The sequence below is a fragment of the Phoenix dactylifera genome, unplaced genomic scaffold (genome assembly GCF_009389715.1).
Source record: "Phoenix dactylifera cultivar Barhee BC4 unplaced genomic scaffold, palm_55x_up_171113_PBpolish2nd_filt_p 000026F, whole genome shotgun sequence".
Classification (NCBI taxonomy): domain Eukaryota; kingdom Viridiplantae; phylum Streptophyta; class Magnoliopsida; order Arecales; family Arecaceae; genus Phoenix; species Phoenix dactylifera.
Genome location: NW_024067667.1, coordinates 1061991 through 1086237, shown reverse-complemented (window position 1 = coordinate 1086237; position 24247 = coordinate 1061991). Strand labels below are relative to the sequence as shown.

At 38.0% G+C, this 24247-nt stretch overlaps 1 protein-coding gene across 2 annotated transcripts in view; it reads right to left on the bottom strand.

The window, feature by feature from the left end:
* LOC103702580 (DNA repair protein RAD50) overlaps nucleotides 1-24247 on the bottom strand; it is a 49308-nt gene that overhangs the window by 21020 nt on the left and 4041 nt on the right. For both annotated transcript variants that reach the window (XR_005506939.1, XM_039115875.1), the window contains exons 5-16: nucleotides 23859-23973; nucleotides 20667-20895; nucleotides 19965-20143; nucleotides 19710-19880; nucleotides 14860-14964; nucleotides 14661-14768; nucleotides 14352-14563; nucleotides 14136-14228; nucleotides 6366-6493; nucleotides 1412-1526; nucleotides 1174-1303; nucleotides 837-1046 (exon numbers count right to left, since the gene is read on the bottom strand). Coding sequence is in view for 1 of the 2 variants with exons in the window: in XM_039115875.1 (XP_038971803.1) it covers nucleotides 837-1046; nucleotides 1174-1303; nucleotides 1412-1526; nucleotides 6366-6493; nucleotides 14136-14228; nucleotides 14352-14563; nucleotides 14661-14768; nucleotides 14860-14964; nucleotides 19710-19880; nucleotides 19965-20143; nucleotides 20667-20895; nucleotides 23859-23973 (1795 nt within the window). In the remaining variant the exon portion in view is untranslated. The remainder of the gene's footprint in view (nucleotides 1-836; nucleotides 1047-1173; nucleotides 1304-1411; nucleotides 1527-6365; nucleotides 6494-14135; nucleotides 14229-14351; nucleotides 14564-14660; nucleotides 14769-14859; nucleotides 14965-19709; nucleotides 19881-19964; nucleotides 20144-20666; nucleotides 20896-23858; nucleotides 23974-24247) is intronic.

Sequence of the window (24247 nt, the reverse complement as noted above, 5' to 3'; positions counted from 1 at the left end):
ATACCCATGATAAAATATTATAATTACAGAAAATGTTCTTTTATATTACAAAAATTTGCAGGAGTCCCAACAAAGAAAATAAGAAACCCAAAAATTACATCCTAAAAATACTATATTAATAAAGATATTAATATATAATGATAATAATTATAATATTTTATACCTTTATTATTGTATTATACTATAAATATAATATTATATTACATTATATCATAATACATTGATATGTTATATTATATAATATCAAATTATGTTATATTATTATGCTATAGTATACACTATTATATTACTATATTATAATAATATTATATTACATTACAATAATATTATACTATATGATATATTTATGTATTAATATATATTATATTTTATTATACTCTGTTGTATAATACTATACAATGTCCTTTATGGTCATTTTGTCATACCAAAAGTACTTTCTCAGTTTGTTTACCAAACACGTATTAAAGCTCCGCAATATTTTAAAAATGTAGTTACCAAACAACCAATAGCTTTTTATAAAAGCTCTACTTTCGAAAGCTCTGCTACCAACAGCTCTGCCAAACAGGGCCTAAGAAGCCACTCACCTGCTTCTAAATCTTAAGAAAGCAAGGTAAAGAAAGATAGATACTGGAGGTAATAGTAATCATGAATTGGATAATAGTGTGAAAGATAGATACTGGAGCAGGCCTGACACGTTAGATAGATGATTTCAAATACTTAAACAGTGACAGGTCAATTTGACATAACTTATCATGTTTTAGCAGACAAAAGACTAGATATAGTAGATGTATTTAATGATAGAAGGTAGAAAAACTGAAGACAGTGATAAACGTTACATCATCAAATGCCTGATTTTTCTGTTTGAGGTCTTCCGCCAATTCTTCCAAACTTTTCTCTGCCAAAGGGATGGTTTCCTTTCCAAGTTTAATATATTCCTCATAAATCATGCGGAGCTTGTCCAACTGCTGGAAATGTGTATCAGCATTTGAAGACTCAATGGCAAGTAATTTCATATGCTCTGCAGAACTTGCACTTTTCACTCTTTGCTGAGATGAAGAAGAGACAAATGCATGAACGAGATAATCTAAAAAACAAATGAGCACAGAAAAGAAAAAAGGGGCCACACACAAATTAACTTAAAGGTTTGCCAGATATATCCAGGAATGCGCTAACCTTCTTAACAAACTCATCCTCTTCTTCAGGGGAGAAAGGGCGCTCACAGCAAGGGCATATATGATGTGCACGTGCAACTCTTTCAAATGGATCAAACATCTGCCTCATTCCATCTGCAATGTTGTATTTGCTGCACCGGTTGTTAGAATGAAGTGTTCAGCACTTGCAAGATAAACTGAAGCAAAAAATTAGCTGCCTCGCATAATAGGTAAGATTTTTAGAAAAATGGATCAGAAACCTTTTCTGTACATCTCTTTTCTCCATAGCCTCTAAAAGAACTTTAGGAAATGATTCAATCTCAGAAGACATGAGTATCAAAGAATGAAATTTGGACTCAAGAAATCTTCTCTTTGCTGCACAAGAGAGAGAACAGTAACTCACGCATTGCTATACCAAATTGCCAGTTAAAACAAGCAAGTGCAGGAATTTTAAATGATAGCATAAAAAATATCGATGCATTACTAAGTATATACATACATGCAAAAAATATCAACAAATGATAAATAAAACAAGAAGCACAAAATATATTGTAAACCTGGGGCTTCAATCATACAATCTCAAATCCTGGTGGGCCGTCCCGCGGAACACTGGGACAGAGTACCATCTCAAGTGTTAGGACAAGACCATCCCACCATTGTCCCAGCATTTTGATTAGCACATCTTGGGACATCTCTTGTCCAAGTGTTGGGACAGGGCGGGACAGCAGCACATCTCGTTCCGTGGAAACACCGGGACATCACTATTCCATGGGATTTCAAACCTTGATACATATATACATACTAGGTCGGAGGAACCGGTACCGGGCACCGTACAAGTTCTCCGGGACGACTCGGTACAGGCCGTGTCGGGCCCGTACCGACAGAGGACATGTCGGAGCCGGAGAAGGAGAAGAGAAAGAGAGAGTGAGTGGGGGAGGGAGGGGAGAAGGAGAGGCGGAGGATGCCAAAGGGCCGCGGGCAGGCGGTAGAGGCCACGACAGCTGAGGCCGCGACCAGTTCTCCTATTTCAAACGAAACAGGGGTCCGGCTGCAGCTAAAAAATTTCGAAATTTTTAAGCAATTTGCTGATTTAACTTAAAAATTTGAAATTTTTTAGCCGCGGCCGGACCCTTGTTTCTTTTGAAATAGGGGAACAGGCTGCGGCCTAGGCTACCGCAGCCTCCGCCAGGCCCCTCGCGGCCCTCCGCCGGCATTTGCCGCCTCTCCTTCTCCCTCCCTCCCCCGCTCGCTCTCTCTTTCTCTTCTCCTTCTCCGGCTCCGGCAACGTGTTGTTTTTACAGCCCGAACCATACCAGTGAACCACCAATATGGCTCAAAATGGGAGGAACCACCTGGTTCGGGATGGTTCTGCCGACCATGATACATATACATATCTTTAAGCCTCTCTAATTAGACATTAAACTTAAAGACTGCATTACTGACATGGGAACAACAATTTAAAATAGATAATACTGGCAAGTTACGAGGTACATAAGAAAACACTATAAGAAGACAACAGAGCAAGACAAGTAGAGTTAAATTCATCTTCTAAAAGGTTATCAAAGCAATAATTGCACTAGAATGCAATTAGAGACATGATCACATGCCTCATAGGAACAATGAAAAGTATTGCAAGCCAGCCTCCTTGTAAATTCTCTTGTTGCTTTGTACTTGTACCAATGACTCATAGCACCGCTCTTTCAGCAAGGTGGGGGGATTACGGTTTCTAAGAAATATAGCCCAAGTTACCTACAGATAAATAAATAAATAAATGGAAGTTGACTAAATCTTTCACTTTTTCAACCCTTCAACACATGTAAATACTTCTTGCTAGAGCCTCCTTCATGGTATGCCGTACCGGTCTGTACGGATCGGTACCGGCCGGTACATACCGGTATCGGACCCTACCGGTATGGTACAGCTATATATTTCGGTACCGAACCGTACCGACGCGTACCGGCCCGTACCGATCGGGTCCGTACCGGCTCCAAATTTTTTTTTGCCTTTTAGCCCCATCGGTACCGTACTGGTTTGGCTCGGTTTGGTTCGGTACCGTACCGGTACCGATGCCCACCGGTACATCGGTACAGTCGGTACCGCGTACCTCTCCTTAGGTATCTGCTATAGAGAGGCCAAACAAATACTAATTGTTCTCACTTTGGTTAACTTGCTGCAACTTCTTTGTGTCGTCAAATGTACTCATATTCAACCTCATTTATTCCAATGATCTTCACATTTCCACCTTGACATTTCTTAGTTCGTGGTGCTCGCCAAATGTGCCTGGACCTTCTTTACTAGCCAATAATTGGATTCATATAAAACACTACTTATCTTGACCAAGGTCCGCAAAACTAATATCGGGAATTGTATTAGTACAGTATGGTTAGTATTGTATGATATACATCCATATCGAGACAGACTCTCAAAACTTTTTTCTCACACCTAAGTCCTCACCATGGTACCACCCGAAATCAGGTGGTTTAGGATGGTAATAGGCGGTACAAGGCAGCTCAACTCGGTTTCAAACAGAAAGGAACCTATTGAATCGAACCTTGGCACCTTACCATACTATACAATCAATACAGGGTGATACAGGTCGGTACAACAAAACTTGGTCTTAATATTTGCACTTCCACTCGACTTTTGAAGGAGTATTGTCATCACATAAACACAGAAGCACCTCTCCAGAACACCCCACTTTTGTTCTTTATGAAGATACATTGAACTAATCTAAATATTTCAATGACATCAACTTTGATCAAAGCCTTATTTTCAATTTTAAACTCTTTAAACGATGTTCCATATAAGATGTTTTGGTTCTACTAATATTTTTAAGTTTCTATCTCCTAAGGTTTTCCCACATAATTCTCCAATTTTCAACATTAGGAAGAGGATTAAGCTGGAAGAAAGAATTATTGGCGAGACCACGAAGTGTTGTGATCTTATCAATTGTCATTACATAAATCAAAAGTACAATATGGAATCTCGAGAATCGGTGGCAGATTCATGTTTAGCGTCTATCTAAAAAGTGCTATAGGTCAATCTTGTAAGTCCATCACAAATATAGACTTCAATTCCTGACCACAGATGTGAAATTGAGACAGTTTTCTTGATCCCCATAACAGCGAGTAAATATCACTTTATGACATTCACCAAACTAACCATTTTTCCCAACAAAGCAAAGTCCAAGTTTGATCTTGGTACTTGGTAGTATATAGCCAAATTATTGTCTACTGAGTATGGCCATTTTTCATAATCATTGTTCCATAAACTATTCCTGCAAGTTTGTAGCATGGCTAAAATGTTTAGCTTCGCTAAGGTTGGTTTGTATCTCACATTTCATATTGAAATTAGCATCAAAAATTTTCCAATCATTTAGTATCTTATTATCAACATCTCATGAAATCAATAGGCTTCCAAAACTAAACTTTGCAATGACCCAAATAACTCATCTAGTCCCTTAACCAACAAGCCTCACCCATTCATAATTTTTGGCTTTAAGAGTCAAGATATGATTGGCTAAAGTTTTGGAATATTATATTACTCGGTCTCGACTAATATATAACCCTTCATGAGTTGGTGTTAAATTCATAAATTTTAGAAAGTGAAGGGCTAGCAACGAAACATAAAGAAATTAATTGAATTGGAAGTGCACCACACTGGAAACATAGTTTAAGCTCATGTTACATTGAGATCCTTTAGACCTGGAAAGAGATTAGACCAAAAAGTGAAGAAGGCAAGGTTTCATATAGGAAACTTCTTTCACCTTACAGGAACAGTTTTACAAGATAAAGAGCCAAATCAAAAAATTATCCATGTCATCATGGATTCAAAAACTACCAAAACAGGATGGTACGACCAGCACTGTATCATTCCGGTATAAAACCGGCACCAATATAGCTATTGAGAAGCTGAAACAGCCATATTAGTATGGACTCAAGTCCTAACGGGATGTCCTGCAAGACACTGGGATGGGGTACCATCCCGAGTATCGAGACTGGACCATCCCGCCATTGTCCTAGCATCCCAATTAGCATATCTTGGGACCCCTCCTATCCCAAATGTCGGGACAGAGTAGGACGGCAGCGCATCCCGTTCCATGAAAAAATCGAGATAGTTCTGTTCCACAAGATTTAAAACCTTGATACCAGTATATAATGGCTTTACCAGTCTGTACCAATCTATATCGGTGCATACTTGTAATGCTATACTATCCTAAATTCAGCATCTCGATATCGAACCCCGTACTGATACCATCCTATTACAATATCAGTATGCGGTTTATTATGGTATAGCTCGGCATACTGAGTGTCAGTACGGTATGGTACAACGTACTGATTCAGTACGATATGTCCGGTACAATACAGTGCCGACTGGGATGGCAAACCTTGGTACTAACCTTACCTGTCGGTGTGTCGATAGGTTTTCAAGTTTTTGGAAGCAGCCAACATCAATACAGACTGTCGATACCGATATTAGATCAATACTGTAACATTTCTATGAAAAAATAGTTCAGGGTTCAATACCAGTATTTACAACCCTGCTTGTCATTATTTGCACTCGATATACTGTTCAACACTAGCATCTCTAGCTTTGTGTTCTTTTTTTTTAAAAAAAAAATTATTTTTTAATTTACCATAGTCATAGGATTGAAAGATGTCATTGATGCATCTTCCCCAGGACTATCAATTCTGAACCCATCCCTCTACTGCGATACTAATTTAATAACAAATTTGACCTTTTTATTTTTCTTTGGTACTATCATCCACCCTTAAAACACCTCAAGGCATATATTTAGTGTTCTCCATCTCTGAGGTATAAATTATAAGTGGAGATAAATCAGAACAAAATTCCCACCAAAGTTCTTTTAAAAATTTTTATACTTACAATACAGAACTTGAACAATGAAAAATAAAGCTTCTCGCACAAAGAAAATTGTTTCACACCCATGTATTATTATTCATATCCAGGAACACCATTGAAATTTCCAATATGGAAGCAACAAGGTTGTTACCAAATAATAACCATGTAACTATTCTACTAAATGAAAGACTACAAACTACAAAGTATTTCAGGGTTAGGATAAAAATCTGAGAAGAAATGCTGGGAAGAAGAAAATTAGCATTTTTCACAAAATCATATAATAAACCCACCTAAACAAGAAGGATAACCTTATGCCAAAGCTTAAAATTAAAAAATATATATTGAGTTTACCATCCATATCTTTTTGAAGCTTGGACAGGTGGCTTTTAGCATCTTGTGTCTTCATCTGCACCAGTTTCACTTCTTTTTCTGCTTCAAGGGTTTTTGAGTTTAGGTCATCATACTCCTTCTTTAGATACCTGAACTAGAAAGTATGAACACATCACATTTATAATGTGATGCAATAAACATATGTCAAAGAAATACTGGCAAAGCAATAGAAAGATATGTACAGATAAAATTACATTACACAAAACTGACTAAACGAAAAGGTAATACACATATAAATACATGAAAAACATACATAAAGGAATTGATGCAGCAAATTGATTTGGGTTCACATCTCAGTTCTGGCACAAGACCAGCATGCACTGAAGCTCTAATTTTTATCCAATCAATTATACTTTAACCAGTCTGAAGATCTAAAGAGTCCGTGCTTTCAGAAGAGTTTTAGTGATGTTCAAAATGTCTCTAACTCGCTATTACCAAGTAACTCCACTGTCAATGTAGTGAGCATTATGGGTTTCATTAGTGATAATGTCGAATTGTTCATCATCATCATCATACTGTAGTAACTTATTAAGGATATTGTGTTTTTTTAGGTTTCTCCTCCTATGTTTTAATTGATAACCAGGATTTGTTTTCAATTCAGGGTTCAAGGTTTAACATTGTTAGGACTTAGGGTTTTGACTTTTGAGACTGTATAAAGGTTGCAATAATTTTTTGTTAAGGGATAGTATTGAGATCAAGGTCCGCCGAACCGATTTCAAGACCCGTACTGGTCGGCGGGCGGTTCTGCATGGTACCGATACACGGTACGCTTGGGCGTACCGGTTCTGAAATAGCATGCCCACTTTTTTTAGTTTTTCTAATTTAATTAATTGGTAATCAATCTTTTCCAACTTTTTCAATGATTTTAAGTCTAATTTAATATATTTTTATTGTTTTTTGACATTTTTTGATGTTTCTATGATCCCAGTTTAGCCTAAATGATGCATTTTGCTATTTTAAAGTAATATAAAATATAAAATGATTAGTGAGATATTGCATGCTACAAGAAGCAACATGAAATATCCTAAAATCAACTAGTAAGTTGAAAAATATAAAACAATACAATCAATTATATAGATTTAATAAACAATATGTATACTGATATCTAAAATTTCGTCAAGTGACGATGCCTCTTGTAGATATTTAGATCATTAACATAGTCAGGAGGTACATCAATCTACCTCTTTAACCAAGTGACATTGTAGTCTTGTATGTTCATCCTAAAAAAACACACTCTAAGTTACAAACACTCTCGAATCTCTCGCTAAAGCTTTAGCTCTGAGAGATGCTCTCTGGCTAATAAAACGGCTGGAAAGGGACCCATCCAAATAAGCTAATAGCCAAGATCCGCCGTACCAACCGTACCGACGTACGGATGGGCACCGGTACCGATACAATTCGTACCGGCTTAAACCGATACCGAATCGGTACCTTTTCCGCTAAACGCGCAGCGCACAGGGGGGCGTGCCATGTTAAATGTTACTGTGGCATTAAATATCTCATGCGGGCGCGGCTTCCAGCTCGTAGGCACCATTCCCTGTGTGGGGAACCGCGCCCGCGCGCGGTTCCCAGTGCGAGAAACCACGCGGTGCAGGCTGCCCCACGCGCGAAGAAGCCGCACTTGGGCCGGTGTGAACCGGCAGGCACGGTTCCCAGTGCGAGAAACCGCGCGGGCCCGCCTCGCGCGCGAGGAAGCCGCACTTGGGCCGATGCCAACCGAGCCGGTTCGTACCAATATACAGCAAAAATTGGCCGATTCCGGCCTCTATAGGGCCGGAAGCCCGAAACCGTTTTCCACAGCCGAACCCGGAAGCCCGAAACCGTTTTCCACAGTCGAACCGTACTGGTATGATACGCGCTGAACCGGCCGATTTGGGCCAAAATCAGCCGGTTCAGCAGATAATGCCAATAGCAAAATCCAACCCATAGGGCTGCGTATAGTAGCCACCAAAAGATGATGCTCCAGACTGCCAGTGGCTGCAAGTAATAGGTTACCTGTGGCTGTAGGTAATAGGATCCAGTATACGACTTGAAATCTTATACGTATATGGATTCTACTCTACATGCGAGGTCATCTGCTGCTGCATTGTGTCCTCCTGAATGACCTCGAAGAGCCCGTCTTCTATATGCAATTGTATCATTGTGAGCTCTACTAGATCGTGTATTGTAGTCTCTATCCTGTGTAGCATGCGTAAACTGGAACTCACCAGTAAATCGAAGACCACCATGCATTTGCGTCTCATAAACGGTGGTCTCATGTCCTCCACTCCCTCTCTGGCTAGCAGATCCATGACAACCAAAACCACTGCTCCTGATTTCTGAATCTGAGTAAACTGGCTCCTCCACACTCTCTATGGGGGTTTTATGTGCCTTTTATTTTCTTTTTTCAATCTGTTGAGCATCCGCCTACTTACCCTTCGTGCCCCTCTCTACTTGCTTAGCCTTCGTGCCCCTCTCTACCTCGCTATGTTAGGAAGATGGACGTCACCTTCCTGACTGAGTCGACTGGGTAACATAGTAGCCTCGTCTAAGCATCTCTCAATCATATCTCTAAGAGAATGTCTCGGACAAAAAGTTATGTGATGATCAGCTCCCCAATGACCCATGTGGCTGTGGTTGATATACTGAAAGGATGCGTAGAATATTGCGATCTACCATTGCCCTATATCAACCCTAGTCTCGTTGGCAACGAAACTGACTGGTCGTGAAGGCAATCCTCGCCCATCAAGATTCGACTCCAGCTGCTGGCCCATAAGGCATCCGATCATAAGATCATTCTCATCATCAACGAAAGCACTATGAATCAAATCTGTATACTTTAGCTCCATTTCCTCCTAAATGCACTTCAGCCTCAACCTCAGATTGTAGTGAACATATACAAGGTTGTTGAAGTCAAGGTTCGCTGTATCGGTCGGTACCAGTCGGTACCGAGCGTACCGTACCCGTACCGATGGGTACCGGTATCGGTACACCAATGTCGGTACGGTCGGTACCGAGCGTACGGTACCGTACCGACACTCGGTACGCCTATACTCGTGCGGCACCGGTACGGGGTTCGGTACCGGTACGGCGAACCTTGGTTGAAGTGCATCTGTGCCAGACGGTTTCTCTGCATGCTGTGGATAAGGCTCCATCTTGTAAATCACATTATGCAGAGTAGCCAGAAATTCATATTCATATCGATTCCAACTATGGCATATTGAAACCTCGAGTTCAGGTAGTATTCTGCAAATAGAGTTCGTTATTGTCTTAGTAAAATTGTACAAGTATAGAAGCAATCTAATTTTCAATGCTCTTGCTTACCTGCTAGATGCAAGTCCCTACACATCTGGTAATCCCACCACCGCTCAATGATGTCGATGTACTCTTGGGCATACGTCGGATCTGCCTTCTTGATCTGAATCTTTGCCCTCTCCATCATATGATACAAGAAGCCTATCTAAAGGTACCTCTCGTTATCCATGATCTGAAGCACTTCATACAATGATTTTATAGCCTTTACTATCTTCTCAGCCCGCTGCCAAAATGTCTGTCTCGTCACCAAGTCCTTGACAGTGCTCCCTTCAATGTCAGTCCTCACAAATCTACTTTTTTGCCGCTCAAGACTGACAGATATGATGTAGGACTACTTTTCTCTCATTAAGGCTATCAAGTGCAACGTAGTTGGTAGCAAACTGTATAACTCCTGATCTCAAAATTTTTCCTCCTACATACCTCCTCATCAGTGATAGGACCCATGTATGATTATAAATATATCTTGTGACGGTTTGGATTGTCTCTGTTGTTTGCTGCACCCTATGAATCTTCACAATGTCCATCAACATGAGGTCGATACAATGTGCAGCACATAACGTCCAAAAAATATATGGTTGCCGCTCTATCAAGATCTTTCTAATGACCTTATATTGGGGCCCATTAGTATTGATGACCTGCACGACATTCTCTTCTCCTGATCAATCACCTCCATCAATCTGAGGATGTACATGACATCATGCACCTGATCAAAAACATCAACTGACTTATGGAAGAATCTTCGTATCACAATATGTCAAAACATTGATAATACTCCACCTGGTAGAACCGATCCAAATATCACACATCACCATCGGTCCATACATGGGTCACTTGCTCTTATATAAGTCAATCTACTTCTCTAGCTCCTCCTTATTATTAAGAAGCTCACCGTGAATGTCCCTCAGTCCTAAACAATCTACATTGAGATCGACAACATGCATGGAGAAAATAACAGACCTATAGTATGTATTGTCTGCCACATTCGCTAAGATGTGGTTGAAGTGAAATTAGGATCCAATAGCTCACCACATATCCTTCTTATCCTTCTTCAGCATTTTGTCAACCCTCTGCTAATGGTGTAATCTCTCTAGATGACTTTTTTTGCTACCAAAAGCCCCCAGCATAGATGTAATACAGCCATCGCCTCTGCTAACGGCCTCTCTGATTGAGAAGGTCCTCCTGAACTCTGGATCTACCCTGCTGCTCGCAGAACTAGAGTCTGACTCATAGTATGAGGGCCAAATCAAGCTCTATACCTGACACCTTATTCTGCTGTCACTGATTTAGGCTCGCCTAAATGGCAGTTTGGATCTGTGCCTTCTCGTCATCAAGAGTGGATGGATGCCTTCTCTAACTCCTTGGAATGATAGGAAGGTGGCTCTGCCGTTCGGCAGTCCACCTCCGCCTTCTTGGAAAACTTCTTCTTTGCTGCTCTAAAATTAATGCTTCTTCATCAGTTGTCGAACCTCCTGTGGGCATTTCCGGCACATAGATACATCGAGATAACCACAAGCTAAGTGCTACTTCAATCTAGTTATTCGTCCTCTCTTGAACTCTATGTTACACTAGTTGTACCAGTTGCACTTCCAATAGTGCCGACCCGAAAGTATTTTTCCATGATTCAACCAATGTCATGCTCTGGCTCCTTTTTCTTTGATGGTTCCATTCCTGCAGGTTTACCAAGTACGTCAGTTTATTAATTATTTAAAAATAGCAAAATTTTGTTACAATGAAGATAATATTTTTTTCTCAAAAAATACACCTAATTTATCTAATACATAATACTAATTTTTTATATTTATTTATTTATATATTTTTAATAATTTTTTTAATTAAAAATATGTTTAAATACCATAAATTCATAAAAATATTTTTTACTTCAGAAAATACTTCTAAAATATGTATTACGTACTACTAATTTGTCATAATTTTTAGTATTAATGATATATTTTTAATTATTTTTAAGCTAAAAATAATTTTTAAATATAAATATTTTAAAAAATAATTTCAGCTTAGATTCATGCAGAACGCAATAACGGATGCCACATATATTTTTTTAGGCCTGTAGGCATGCATCAAAGGCTACTTATTGCTCAATTTTTTCTAAATTTAGGCTTAGACCGCGGTATGCATGTTCGCATCAAAACTTGAATAAATGGATACTAAATTTTGCTGAAGAATAGCTTGCATACCCCTAAATACGCTTCTAATTCCAAAAATATATTTTTAATTTTTAAAAATTATGTATAATCCGAAAATTAAAAAATTTTATGTCATTGTGTAGATCATCCATTAGTCTATAATATATCATAAAATCAAGACAAAATCAAAAATTTTGACATAATTTTTTTTATTTTGCAAATTTTGAGCTATTATTTGGAGACCCCAAAAAAAAAGAAAATAAGATAGGGAAGAGAAAGCATACCTTATTTAGGCTTGGATCTTCCTTCAATCGTACTAAATCGGTGTGATTTTTGTCGTGAGGAAGGGAGAAGGGAGAGAAGTTTAGAAGAAAATGAACGTTAGGAAGGTCTAAGAAACTTCTCAAGCCTTCCCAACACCTTATTATAACAAAAGGAAAGGGGGAGAGGGCCGATTCCGAACCAACCCGACTGGGTGCGAACCACCAATTTCAAACAGTTTTGGCTGGTTCGCACCGGTTTCGGTTGATTCGGGACCGATTCCGGATGCTTCGGGACCGGTTCCGGCCAGTTCACCGGCAAACTAACCTAGTTCCTTACCGAATTAGCTCGGTATGGGCCGAACTGGGCAGTTCGGTCCAGTTCAGCCGATCTTGATTGAGATGATTGAAAGTAAGAAGAAAGCATAGGTTGTGGATATTTTTCCCGCTTTACTTTTTCTTTCTCCTTAATTTCTTTGATCTAATTCTTCTATCTTCTTTGTTATATTCTTCGTCCCACTATTATGTATTTCCGCTATTTATTTTCTGCAGTTGTTAACTGGAATTTTTTTTTTTTGGTACATTGTTAACTGGACTTTGATCTGATTATATTTGCATTTGTTTAATCACTTAAGATCACTAGAAGTCTTTCCGTCCACATTAACCCTGAAAAAAAACCTTCAAAAGATTCATGCCTATTCATAAAAACCTAAAGCTCTTTTTATCGAAAACCCTGACCCTTCAATTCAGGGTCCACCATCACACGTAAGCTGCTTTAACCCCAGGTGATCTGCAGCAAGCACAGGCACAAACTTGCCTACATAAACAAAAATACACATGTTCCCACACAAATGTCCACTTGCAACATTTACTGCCTGTGAATGTAGAGGCCCCTTCCTTACTAGCCAAGGATAAGATAACCAAGTTAGGTGGTTTTGAAGTTTGAACCCAATTATAACTTTGCTTAACTTAATAATAAATTCATATTAAGATTACAAACTTAACATTTTCATTAATATCAAAATTTGAAGATACTTGAACCACATTAAGAGACAATTCTAGGACTCCGTAAATCTAACCTGATCAAAATTCTATCCCCAAAATATTGCCAAAACAATTATCAAAACTTCCTGGGGTTATTTCCCTGCAATCCTTTCTAACATATCCTAGTACCTGTTCAAATATGATAAGGATGAAGAATAAAAAGTCCTATTTGACTCGCACAAGCAGCAAAGACAATGCTTATCAACAAGACAAGAGTATAAGAATAAGATTTTAAATACTAGTACCAAACCTTATACCATTTTTCAATCAAAATGGTATAGTATTGGTATCCGATAATGCATATCGAAACTGAAAACATCAAAAACAATAAAAAGAATGTTGGTATCTATCTCTATGGCCCTTCGATATGCACCGATATGGCCAGTACATACCAGTACAAACTAGTTTATAAACCTGACACCTGTCTGGTGCTAGTTTCACATCAGAATAGTATGCTACGGGGATACCAATAGTACAGTCCATGGTACGCCGTACCAGCCTGAACCAGACAGTACGGGGCATACTGTACCGGTTCAGTATCAGTACCTAGTATGGGTGGCATACCGAGTGTCGGTACACCAAAAAAACTCCGTACCTTACAGCACCGATATTGTGCTAGTGTGGCACCGATACGGGGTTTGATATCAATACGACGAGCCTTGGTACAGTCCCATTTCAATGGTTTCTAAATTATAAGATGCTTAGACAGAAAATCGGACTTAAAGATTGAACTTTACTAAACAAGGAATAGTTTTTAGTACAAGGAAAGTTCGATTTATAGCAATAGTGCGAAATAGTAAGGTTGATGCAATGACATCAAGTAAACCTTTTTTCCCCGAACAAGGAAGCATAAACTAAATTTCTTCTAATTTGGGAACATAAACATTAAGGCGTTATCAATATCATCCAGCAAGCAGAGCAATATTATAAGTTAAAATACTTTCACATGCAACAACAATACAAAAAGGGGGGAAAACAGGATAAGGAACAACCCTGAGGCATGTGTGATCTCCTTCTTGAGATCCTTATTAGATGGAACCCTCCCTTTCAGCACAGTTCTAATTCTGTCCTTGTACTCATCCATTCTGAAAATAAAAACAAACTTCACTTTCTAAAGAATTCTTAGGTGTGAAAACAGACAATAAAAGATTATATAAAATATGTAACTTTCAAAAATCGCCAAACTAAGTAAGAGAAGAAAAATTTACATTTTCTTCTCTTTCCTCTTGCAGCTTTCAATTTCTTCTTTTTTCATATCCAATTTGACTCTATCCTCAGAATCACTAGCTAGGACATCTTTCTCACGATAAAGAGCTTTAATCCTTTGCTCCAAGCTAAATATTTCAGTTCGTTTCTGGTTTATGGTTGACTCATAGTCCCTTTCTCCTAGTGCAAGTGTCTTCCTTTCAACCTCAATTTGCTATTGATGAATTAAATGCAATGGACATGTTAGTATAATCCACATTGCAAAGAAAAAGTAACTGTATGAAGTATGAACTATGTAAGAGTACAAGCACCAGGTTTTTCTCTCGCTCATCTATATGAGACAGATTAAGGCTTGACAGTTCATGTTCTGCAAGATCTCGCTCATTCTCTTTCTCTTTCATGCGTTTTAAAATCCCTGCCTGAAAAGCACTTACAGAACAGTCATATTTAACAATTGATAGAGGAATGTAATCAGAGAGGCAACTGTAATGTTAATACTTCATTACAGACCTTAGACTCAATCTTAGCCTGCTTCTGACCTTCAATTTCACTGCAACGAGCATTTAATGCAACATAATGCTCCCATAGAAGCTTGAGTTCCATATCATTTGATTTCTGTACAAGCGAAAAAAATGCTAGTTTTAGTTTACTGAGATTTACAAACATTATACTCGGTCAGCATTTTTTATACAAAAAAATACTAATTTAAAGGTTAATATATTACGTGCACCATATTTCTTAGTAGCCTATTCTGTACTTTAGAAAGTCCAGATGAAAAAGTTTCAGGCCAACATGGAAGAACAAAACAGCCAGCTCCTACTTCCTAGTTCTTGAAAATTATCATGATTAAGGACTAGCTTATGAAACTATATTGCTGCCCCTATCGTGTGCCCACGAGATGAATTTTTGATACTATCATGTGTAGAGCACGTTGAGAGTTGGAGCAAGAAAATGTGAACTACCACTGTGAGCAAAAGACATACCCATGTGTGTAGATCATTGGATGCAACATCTTTACAGGAGGTGCTATATCAGTAACTTGTTAACCTACTTTTTTGTACTAACACATCATGTCCTGTCGACAAGATTTAATTGGAGTATTACAGATAACTATGAGACCTCAGGGACAATGACTTCTTTACTTGGGATCCACAGGGTTAGGTGTTAAAAGTCTAAATTTTAATTAGAGACTTTATCAGATGGCCAAGACCAGTGGCAAGACATAAATAATTTCAAAGAGTTTTTAATCATGTTATGTAATGTCCATAAATTTTGTTTCCAATTGATAGTTTGCATGGAAATATTCTGTCAACATATGACTCGAAAGAGTTCTAACAGTCTGATGACAATCTAAAACTCCAATAACAAGCATCAGCAACAGTTATGGGTTAGATGATGGATAGCAAGGAAATGATTATCACTGTTGTAACCATCAAGATTCAGGCCTCCTCCCAACTATTTCATTCAGCTCTTGGATCTTGCAAATCAATTAATTATGAGCACCATCTACTACAAACATTTACAAATGCTTTCTTTCAAGTTCTGTCCATGTTGGGTAACAAGGTCCGCCAAACCGGTACCGGGACCCACGCCGGTCGGCTACCGGTTTGGTACGGTATCAATTCGGTACGGGGTAAATGCAGTTCACTTTGGCTCACCGGTGCGAACAAGAGGTTCAAAGCAGTTTAGGGCAGTTCGCGGGAGGGGGGGGGGGCGAACCGACCCGATACCCCACCAGTTCAGTTCGGTATGGGGTGAACTGGGCAGTTCGGCCTGTTTTGGCATACCTTATTAGGTAAGGACTTCCCTCCTTTTTCTAGACTACTCAGTGCAAATTTGATCAGCTCACTTACCGTGGCCTCCTTAGATCTACATTTTACATGCCCATATTCTCCCTAATCAATGCACCTCCTATGCCTTCTTACCTCAACCTATGCACACTAATTTTACCCAAAATTTCTTAAAACATTCTTATTCTCGCCATATTCATCTTGTTTGTTTGAACCTTTGTTGCTGACAAACATTTCGGACTATAAAGGATAACATGCCCTATCGACATATTACAATATTTCACACAAAATCACACCATAGAAGCACTATCAGATATCTCTATCCATATGTATGTATGTATGTACGTGTTGAACTTCTTGTCCATCTATTCAACTTCTACTTCCACTATATTTGCATTCCATGTATTTTATCATCGTTAAAATGGCTTTTAAGTTCCTAACCTTTAAAAGCTTTTCTTTCATAACTTTGTTCTCTTCTCATCAATCTACAGCATATCATTTGCTAATGACATGCACAACGACAAATCCTCCTATAAATCAGCAATAAGTTTTTAGGTGATTAGTGCAAGGATATTGACTTAGTAATGACCCCAATGCCTAAAAATTGAAAAGGCACAGGTCTTCAAACTAAGGATTAAAGGACCACATGTCATGCCCATGTTTTTAGGTACTAGCAATATCCTTCTAGCTAACCTATCATGCTGACACCCAGGACAAAGTTATAGAAAGATACAAAAGTCATACAAAGATTAGCAAATGGGATATCATAGTTTTATACTTCTATTCATTCTTTTAGATAAAGACAAACATTGGTTATGACATATTAGTGTATATATATTTTTAAAGTTTAAGCAATTAAGATAGTATTCAACTAATTTATAAAAAGCTAGCATCATAAACCATGCTAAAAGTACATGTAGACCTTATTTTAACATCTGCTTGCACATCCACAATATTATGTCACATGCATTAACCATAGTATGCCATACCATACCAAACCGGATGGTACAAGATGTATCGTACTATACCATTTTGGTACTGGTACACAGTACAGGAAGTGTACCGAAACTCAGTATATTGTTTCGATACCGGGCCCAGGCACACCGACATAGTGACAAGGTGGCACCAGTACCGGGCCCGATATCGAGACGGCGTATCTTGAGTTTAACAATTGTACTTCTATTTTGCATATTAAGACCAATAAGCTCAAAATTCATAACATGGACGCATGTAATTATTTTTGCATGTGGACAACATATTTTAAATGTTCTAAAAATAATTTGACACTATAAAAAGCTCATATACTGTTTGTACCATGGAAAGCTCATATTATTATAGGATATATTATGTACTTTAATTTCTAATCTTTGTTCCCAGGTTCATATATTGTTTTTACCATGATCAATTTGCAGATCAGACTTCAAAGTTCAAATATTCTTAAAAAGAAGAAAAATGTATAGGAAAGGTTTGCAAACCATCAAGAATAGAAAAAAGAGAATGGTTATATCAGGTTTAAGTAACAAAGTAAATTAGCAGATCATGCCTCAACATATTGGCTTGTATTGCTGTGTAGTGTGTACCAGGTACCAAAGCAATGTGTTCATAAGAATCAATATGTATAGATATATGCCAATACATACATTACAGGAATGCACCCCTCTGCCATGCTGTTGACTTGCTGATGCAGCATATATCAAAAATACAGGACAGCAGAAATGGGAACTTTGAACCTCATATCAAAATATCAAGGAGATCCAGCATAAGCCTCAAAACCTAAATTGCTAGCCACATGTATTATTCTGAAAATTAAAATCTAAGAAAAATGAGAAAATAAACAAAGGATGTGGTTTTATGTTTGACTTGATTGCAAGATTTTCTTAAAAACTTGCACATTCCATACCTGAGTGTGAATAAAAATGTAGTAATTACAAAAACATCTCTCTCCATACTTAAATTTTGCCCTTGTCTAACTTCACATCCTTCAATTTGTTGTGGACATCATGAAAGCCTATAGACTATGCCTCCCATATAAATTTAGTATAAAGAGTATTCGCACCTCACAAGCCTCTTTATGTGCTGCACAACACATTATGAAGTTTCATCTTTCATGTATGAGCCTAAAGACCCTTTTTCTAGAGCCTTGCCTCAAATAAGCCTTTCTAAACGATAACCTAGAATTCGTGTTTGCACATTGTGATTGGCAATTCCTTGGTCTCACCATATTAACTCTTTACCAAATAGCCAAGAAGTCCTTCAAAAATTTCACTGTAACGGCTACGCACATGTTTCCCAATGCCAAGAAAAGATACCATGTTAAGCAATTGAACGAAAAGATTAAATTGCTAATTTAGGGGTCAACAATGTTCACCATGCCTTAACACTAAGTGCCTAGGTGGATCCTAAATGCAAGTTGGTTGAATTAAGCAGCATGCTTAGGCCTAGGAACCCCAAGCCAATTGATTTTGAACTTCAAACCATATCTTTGGGTGTCTAGTATTAGGTAAGGTGGTTCAGGCTATTCAGCATGTCAAGACATGGGATTGTCACCACTCCAATTGCTCAATGTTCCTCAAACACTTTAGTTATGATTTATAAGTTTCACTAGTTATTAATTAGTTTGTTTCCAACTGTACATAGCATTTAGCAACGGTATTTTACTTTTTTCTCCTTTAAATCTTCATAACTATTTCTAATTTTCTTAATTTATCTTTAAGAAAATCAATATATTCATTATGTTCTTTATTGCATTACTTTTGCCCAAACATCTACTATCTTCATTAAAAATGAGAGTATAGCCAATACACATAAGGAGAAAAGAGGCTCTTTTCTTTCCTTTTTTTAATTTTTGATAGATATACCCATAAATAAGCTGAGATCGGTAGATGTAAAAGAGAAATCAAGCTAGTTAATAAAAGTCAAAAAATAACATCACAGGATTTTGGTCCTATTGTGTTGGCCTTTGGGATCGGAGTAATGATTAAGAGGGACAGCCGAGGGCATTCATATTTCATAGTCAGGGGTGAAATTCTTGGATTTATGAAAAACGAACCACTGCGAAAGCATTTGCCAAGGATGTTTTTATTAATCAAGAACGAAAGTTGGAGGCTCAAAGACGATCAGATACCGTCCTAGTCTCAACCATAAACGATATTGCACTCTGCATCCAATAAGGCACCTACAGGTATTACAAGTTCCAAAATAAACTATTTTGACACGTACATCCCAAAAAGAACATTATATCAGTTTCACAGCCAGGCAAGGGTATAGCTTCTCATTGGAAATTCATTTGCTCGGATCATAACTTAATCAAGTTGAACATAAACATAGATAATGGCGAGAAAAGAAATGCACAACAAAAGTTTGCAAAATAGCACATTCAGTCTACACATTCTTACAAACAAAAACAGGTAAATCATAACAACACAGAGCTATTTTTGTAATGGATTTTCAAAGAGAGAAAATTTAATTGTCATCCTTCTAAAGTATCAATTACACTGAAATAAGAAACCTTTAGCAATATAAAGATAAAATAAAACAAAAATAAATTTCATAGCATAAGATTGCATGCACCTTCTTATCCTGTAAGTCCCTTTCAAGATCCAACAACCTTGTCTTTATTCTATTTGAGAGGTTGAAAGCCACCTCGTTGCTGAAAGGGGCATCAGGAACGGATCCAAGATTATGCTTTGTAAAAATGCTTTGGATGGTTGAGTCACGCTCCTGCCTCACAGACATGTGAGCCTGAAACATAAATATTAATACTATAGTCCACCATACGAACTAGACATCAAATAGGAAAGGTCAAATATAATTCAGGCAACTTACATCAGCTTCAGCTTGAAGTTTCCCAATCTCACGTATAGAATCATTGATCGTCTGCAAGAGCAAGGAACTTTTGGTCTCTTCATCATTCATCTCTCGCTCCAATTTACTAATTTTAGTCTCTAATATTGTAATCCTTTCTTCAAATTTTGTTTGCCATTCTTTCAATTCCTCATCAGTATCTAAATCAGAAAACAACAAAAAAGAATGCTAACAATCAAGAAATTTTAAAAGATAACTGGGTTGCATTTGCATACAAGGTCCGTCGACCCGGGCTGTGGCAATTGCCACAGCCCCACAGCGGGGCCCTGGATCCGGTGCGAACTGACCGGTTTGCACCGAATCCGAGTCAAACCGAACAGAACTGTCCACATCCAATCAGGTTCCAGCCGGAACCATTTTCCATCGGAGAACTGACCCGGTTGGAGACCGGGTCGGCTTGGTTCGGGCTGAACCGGCCGGTACGGCTTGATTTAGCAATCCTTACTTGCACGGGCATCATGCACCAAGAGCTACACTTGAAAAAGATAGCCACAGGCATATACTACTAAAATGTCAAATACACTTTAAAAAATGTAGAAACGACAACGTAGCAATGCCTAATAACAACCTTTAACCCGGGCATGCAATGCACATATCTGCATACAAAAGCATAACTTGCCTATATGTTCAATTTGTAAATCTTATCATTGTAAGTAGATCGACCTTCATTTTCCTCAGCAAGAGCAGCATATTGTGTCTGCTGAAGCTTAAATAAAGTTCTTCTTGCAGTAGTAGCAGTTGAAATCTGATCCTGAAGCTTCCGCAATTCCTTCAGAGTAGTTTCTGTGTGCAGGATCTTACCCTCCACACCTTGGATATCCCTCTCCAGCTCCTTTATTTGAGTTTTCAAGAACTCAGCTTTCTCTTGATCTTGAGCAATATTATCATGAAGCTATATCAAAAACAATTTCATGTTACTGGTATTCATAAATTAATCATCAAAGTTACCAGAGAAAAATATGTCAACATATTCAACTCTCATCGCCCCATCATACAATCCAGGTTCAACAAATAGCATGGATATCGCACAATTATAACAATATTACTTTCAAAATCTTTCATCAAGAATATATAAGAACACACAGCTTTACGGTGGCTTCTTAATGTTCTCCCCACAAAGTATGGTATTATGATTGAAACAAGACAGCATGTCATCCCATTTCGCTGCCAGCATAAATTCAACATGTGGAATCAAAATCAGGCACAGAGGTTTTGCATATTATAGCATCATTACCCAGCTCATGACAGCTATTTTACTAACTCAATTTGCAGAGATCATCAAAATGAGAAATTTGGAATGCAAATGATCTCTAGAGACAAAAATTTGAATTTGCCAGTTTGCACCGAAAAGCTAGTGCCGGTTCTAGAACTAAGTTATGTACAGGTCTTGCAAAACCATACCTATTCTGGCCCAGCCACAGTTTGAAATACTAAGTATTGCTCATCAAACTCAAACTCAACCAAACCCAGCCAAGACCCATTGAGTAGTTGGGTTACATCCAGTCCAAAAATATGACCAAAAAACCATTATTAGGCTATATTCACATGATACTGCAGCTAGAACTAACCAGACCCACTACCTCTCAATTTGGACACCAGGTTAAAAATTGCTACAGGATTGGCAGAAAGTGATGTTCTCTCATTTTCTTTACACAAAGGAAACTAACCAGGACCAGCTCATAAAAACCAAACAAGGCATGAAAGCCAGCTAAAAAGGGGTGGCAATGCGTCCGGTGGGGTCGGGGTGGCAATGCATCCAGTGGGGTCGGGTTTCTGTCAAGCGAAAACACTGGTGGTTGGACAAAATCACTTTCTTTAAATACGAAATTCCCATATGCTCTAAATCATCTTTAACTTGAAACCTACAATGGAGGAATCAAATGCTGGTGCCATACTGGTCCATCCCTCCCACAATACATACCATGCAAGCTAGTCCTTGGCACGCTCAGCATGCACTAACGCTGCACAATGCCAAGCACTGGCACATGATGGATGCCATGCTAAGCATTGCCAGCTGGCATTTTAGTATAGAATCTTTTAACCAATAACGGCAACAAGCAACATAAACATAGACACTTACTCTCCTTGCAAAATGACCTGAAGAATTTCCCTTAAAAGGATATTGTAAATCTGTTCATTCAGATAAGACAAGCCAGATTGCTTTCCATTTTCCAGTAACACCACAAATGTTCAAGGATATCCAAATGATTCCCACAAGGATAATGGCCTAAAAGAATATAAGCTACCCTATAATCAATCAAACATGATTGTTCATCTCGAAACTACCATTACATATGACACAATTATTCCAGCAAAAGGAAACTTCCAGTCAGGGATTTGACAATAGCCACAAACTTACTTGCCATACTATTTAACAAAAGAATTATATCCTTGGTAAGAAGTGCAAATGGTAGAGATAAAATGCTTTGACCAATCCAATAACCAAAGGTAGATATCCCCACGGGATGATATGTTATGTCACATGCGGCAAACTGAGACTAGGCCTGCAAAATCCAAGCTGTTCATGAGCAGCTTCGCGCATGGTAAGGCTTGTTTGAGCTCGGCTCAGCTAGGAAACCAGCTGGAGTTCAAACACATTTTGGAGCTTGGCTCGTAAACAAGCAAGCCTGAAAGTGAAGGTTTGCGGGATTAACAGAAGATCACAGCTCGACTCAGAAAGAAACTCAATTCAGAGCTCATACTAGCCAAGCTTGAATAGCTTCTGTTCGGCTTGGTTCTCGCTCAAACTGAGCTTGATCAGACCTGTTACATGGTGAGTTGATCCTGAGCAGCTGACTTCTGAGCTCAGCTCGGCTTGTTTGCACCCCTACCGGTGACCAGAATAGGCATGATAGATGGTCCTTTAATCCTTGCTTCATCTCATGATGGAACTTCAAGAATTGTTGCCAAAAGTTATCTCTCTGCAAGCCAGGTCATCGATAACTCTAAGCAAAAAGTCATATTTATTGCATAAAGACCTCCAATAACAAAGCCACATATGTCTTGTATATCTTTAAGCGAGCTCCACATTCAACAAAAGGACTAGATGGTAGCTCCCGCACCTTCATTAATAAGATACCTTTGCAAATTTTTTATGTGGGTAAATCTATTCTAAATATCTAAAAAAGTTATGAAATAGCACTTGACATTTTAACAATTTTCATTCTAAGTTATCAGATTTAGCAGGTTAGTGTGTAAGAAGATGGTGCAAATTTAAGGCACAATTGTGAACTTTCTACTTTACTATCTATGTGACACTTTTATTTTGATCAATTAAAAACGTCTGAGCAACTTTAATTAGAAATATTCCCCTAAGAGTGCATAACCATTATATTTTTCCTTTGTTATTTCATCATGTCAAGATAGTTTATATAAACAATTTAATTTCAGAATGGTAACTGATATCCTGAGGACTCCTCCATTAACCTTACATACAGAATTGTAACTTACCAAAGTATACTTCTCTCAAATACGTTTTCTTGTTTTCATGAATTAAAAGAGGGATTATTCATATTATATGTTTGACCAAACAAACATGATAGTCCAAGCAGTTTAATTCATCTGAATCTAGTACCACTGGATTAAAAATCTTGACGTGCTTCAACATCCCGCTTAATAAAAACTTAAAGTAAATATTCAGATCACATAATTTACAAGAATTACAAGGTAAAATCAAGCATCGAACTGCATGTAGTAACATATAAATATAACAATCTCAACATGAAACATGCAACTGAGCTGCAAATGCTACTTAATAGCACCGGTGAGTAAGTATTTGTCTACTACAAAAAACATGTCCAATAAATAAAGTCAGATGCAGAAATGTGAAAAGGTTTTAAGATCTTGATAGAAAACCTTATAGGCAGCATCTTTTAGAGTTTGTAGATTCTCTAGCTTCAGCTTGTAAGTCTTTATCTCCTGTGCTTGATCTTTGTGAAGTTTTTTGATGGCTTCTAAAGCTTTCGTGTAGCTATGAAGGGAGCAAACACATACTGAAAGTTAGATCATCCAGTGACTGAATCATATAAGGTTATCAAGGGAAAAGAACTGCAACACTCAGCACTGATAAACACCAAAAACAAGCATAATGTTTATAGGAAGTTTTACAAAACTGACAACTAGCAAGCATGGTTCAATAGTCAAATATTATTCAAAAGTGAACAGATTATTCAAGTAGATGCAAGTTTTTCAAACAGATGATTTATATAAATACAGATTACTGCCATAATATATTGCAATTCAAT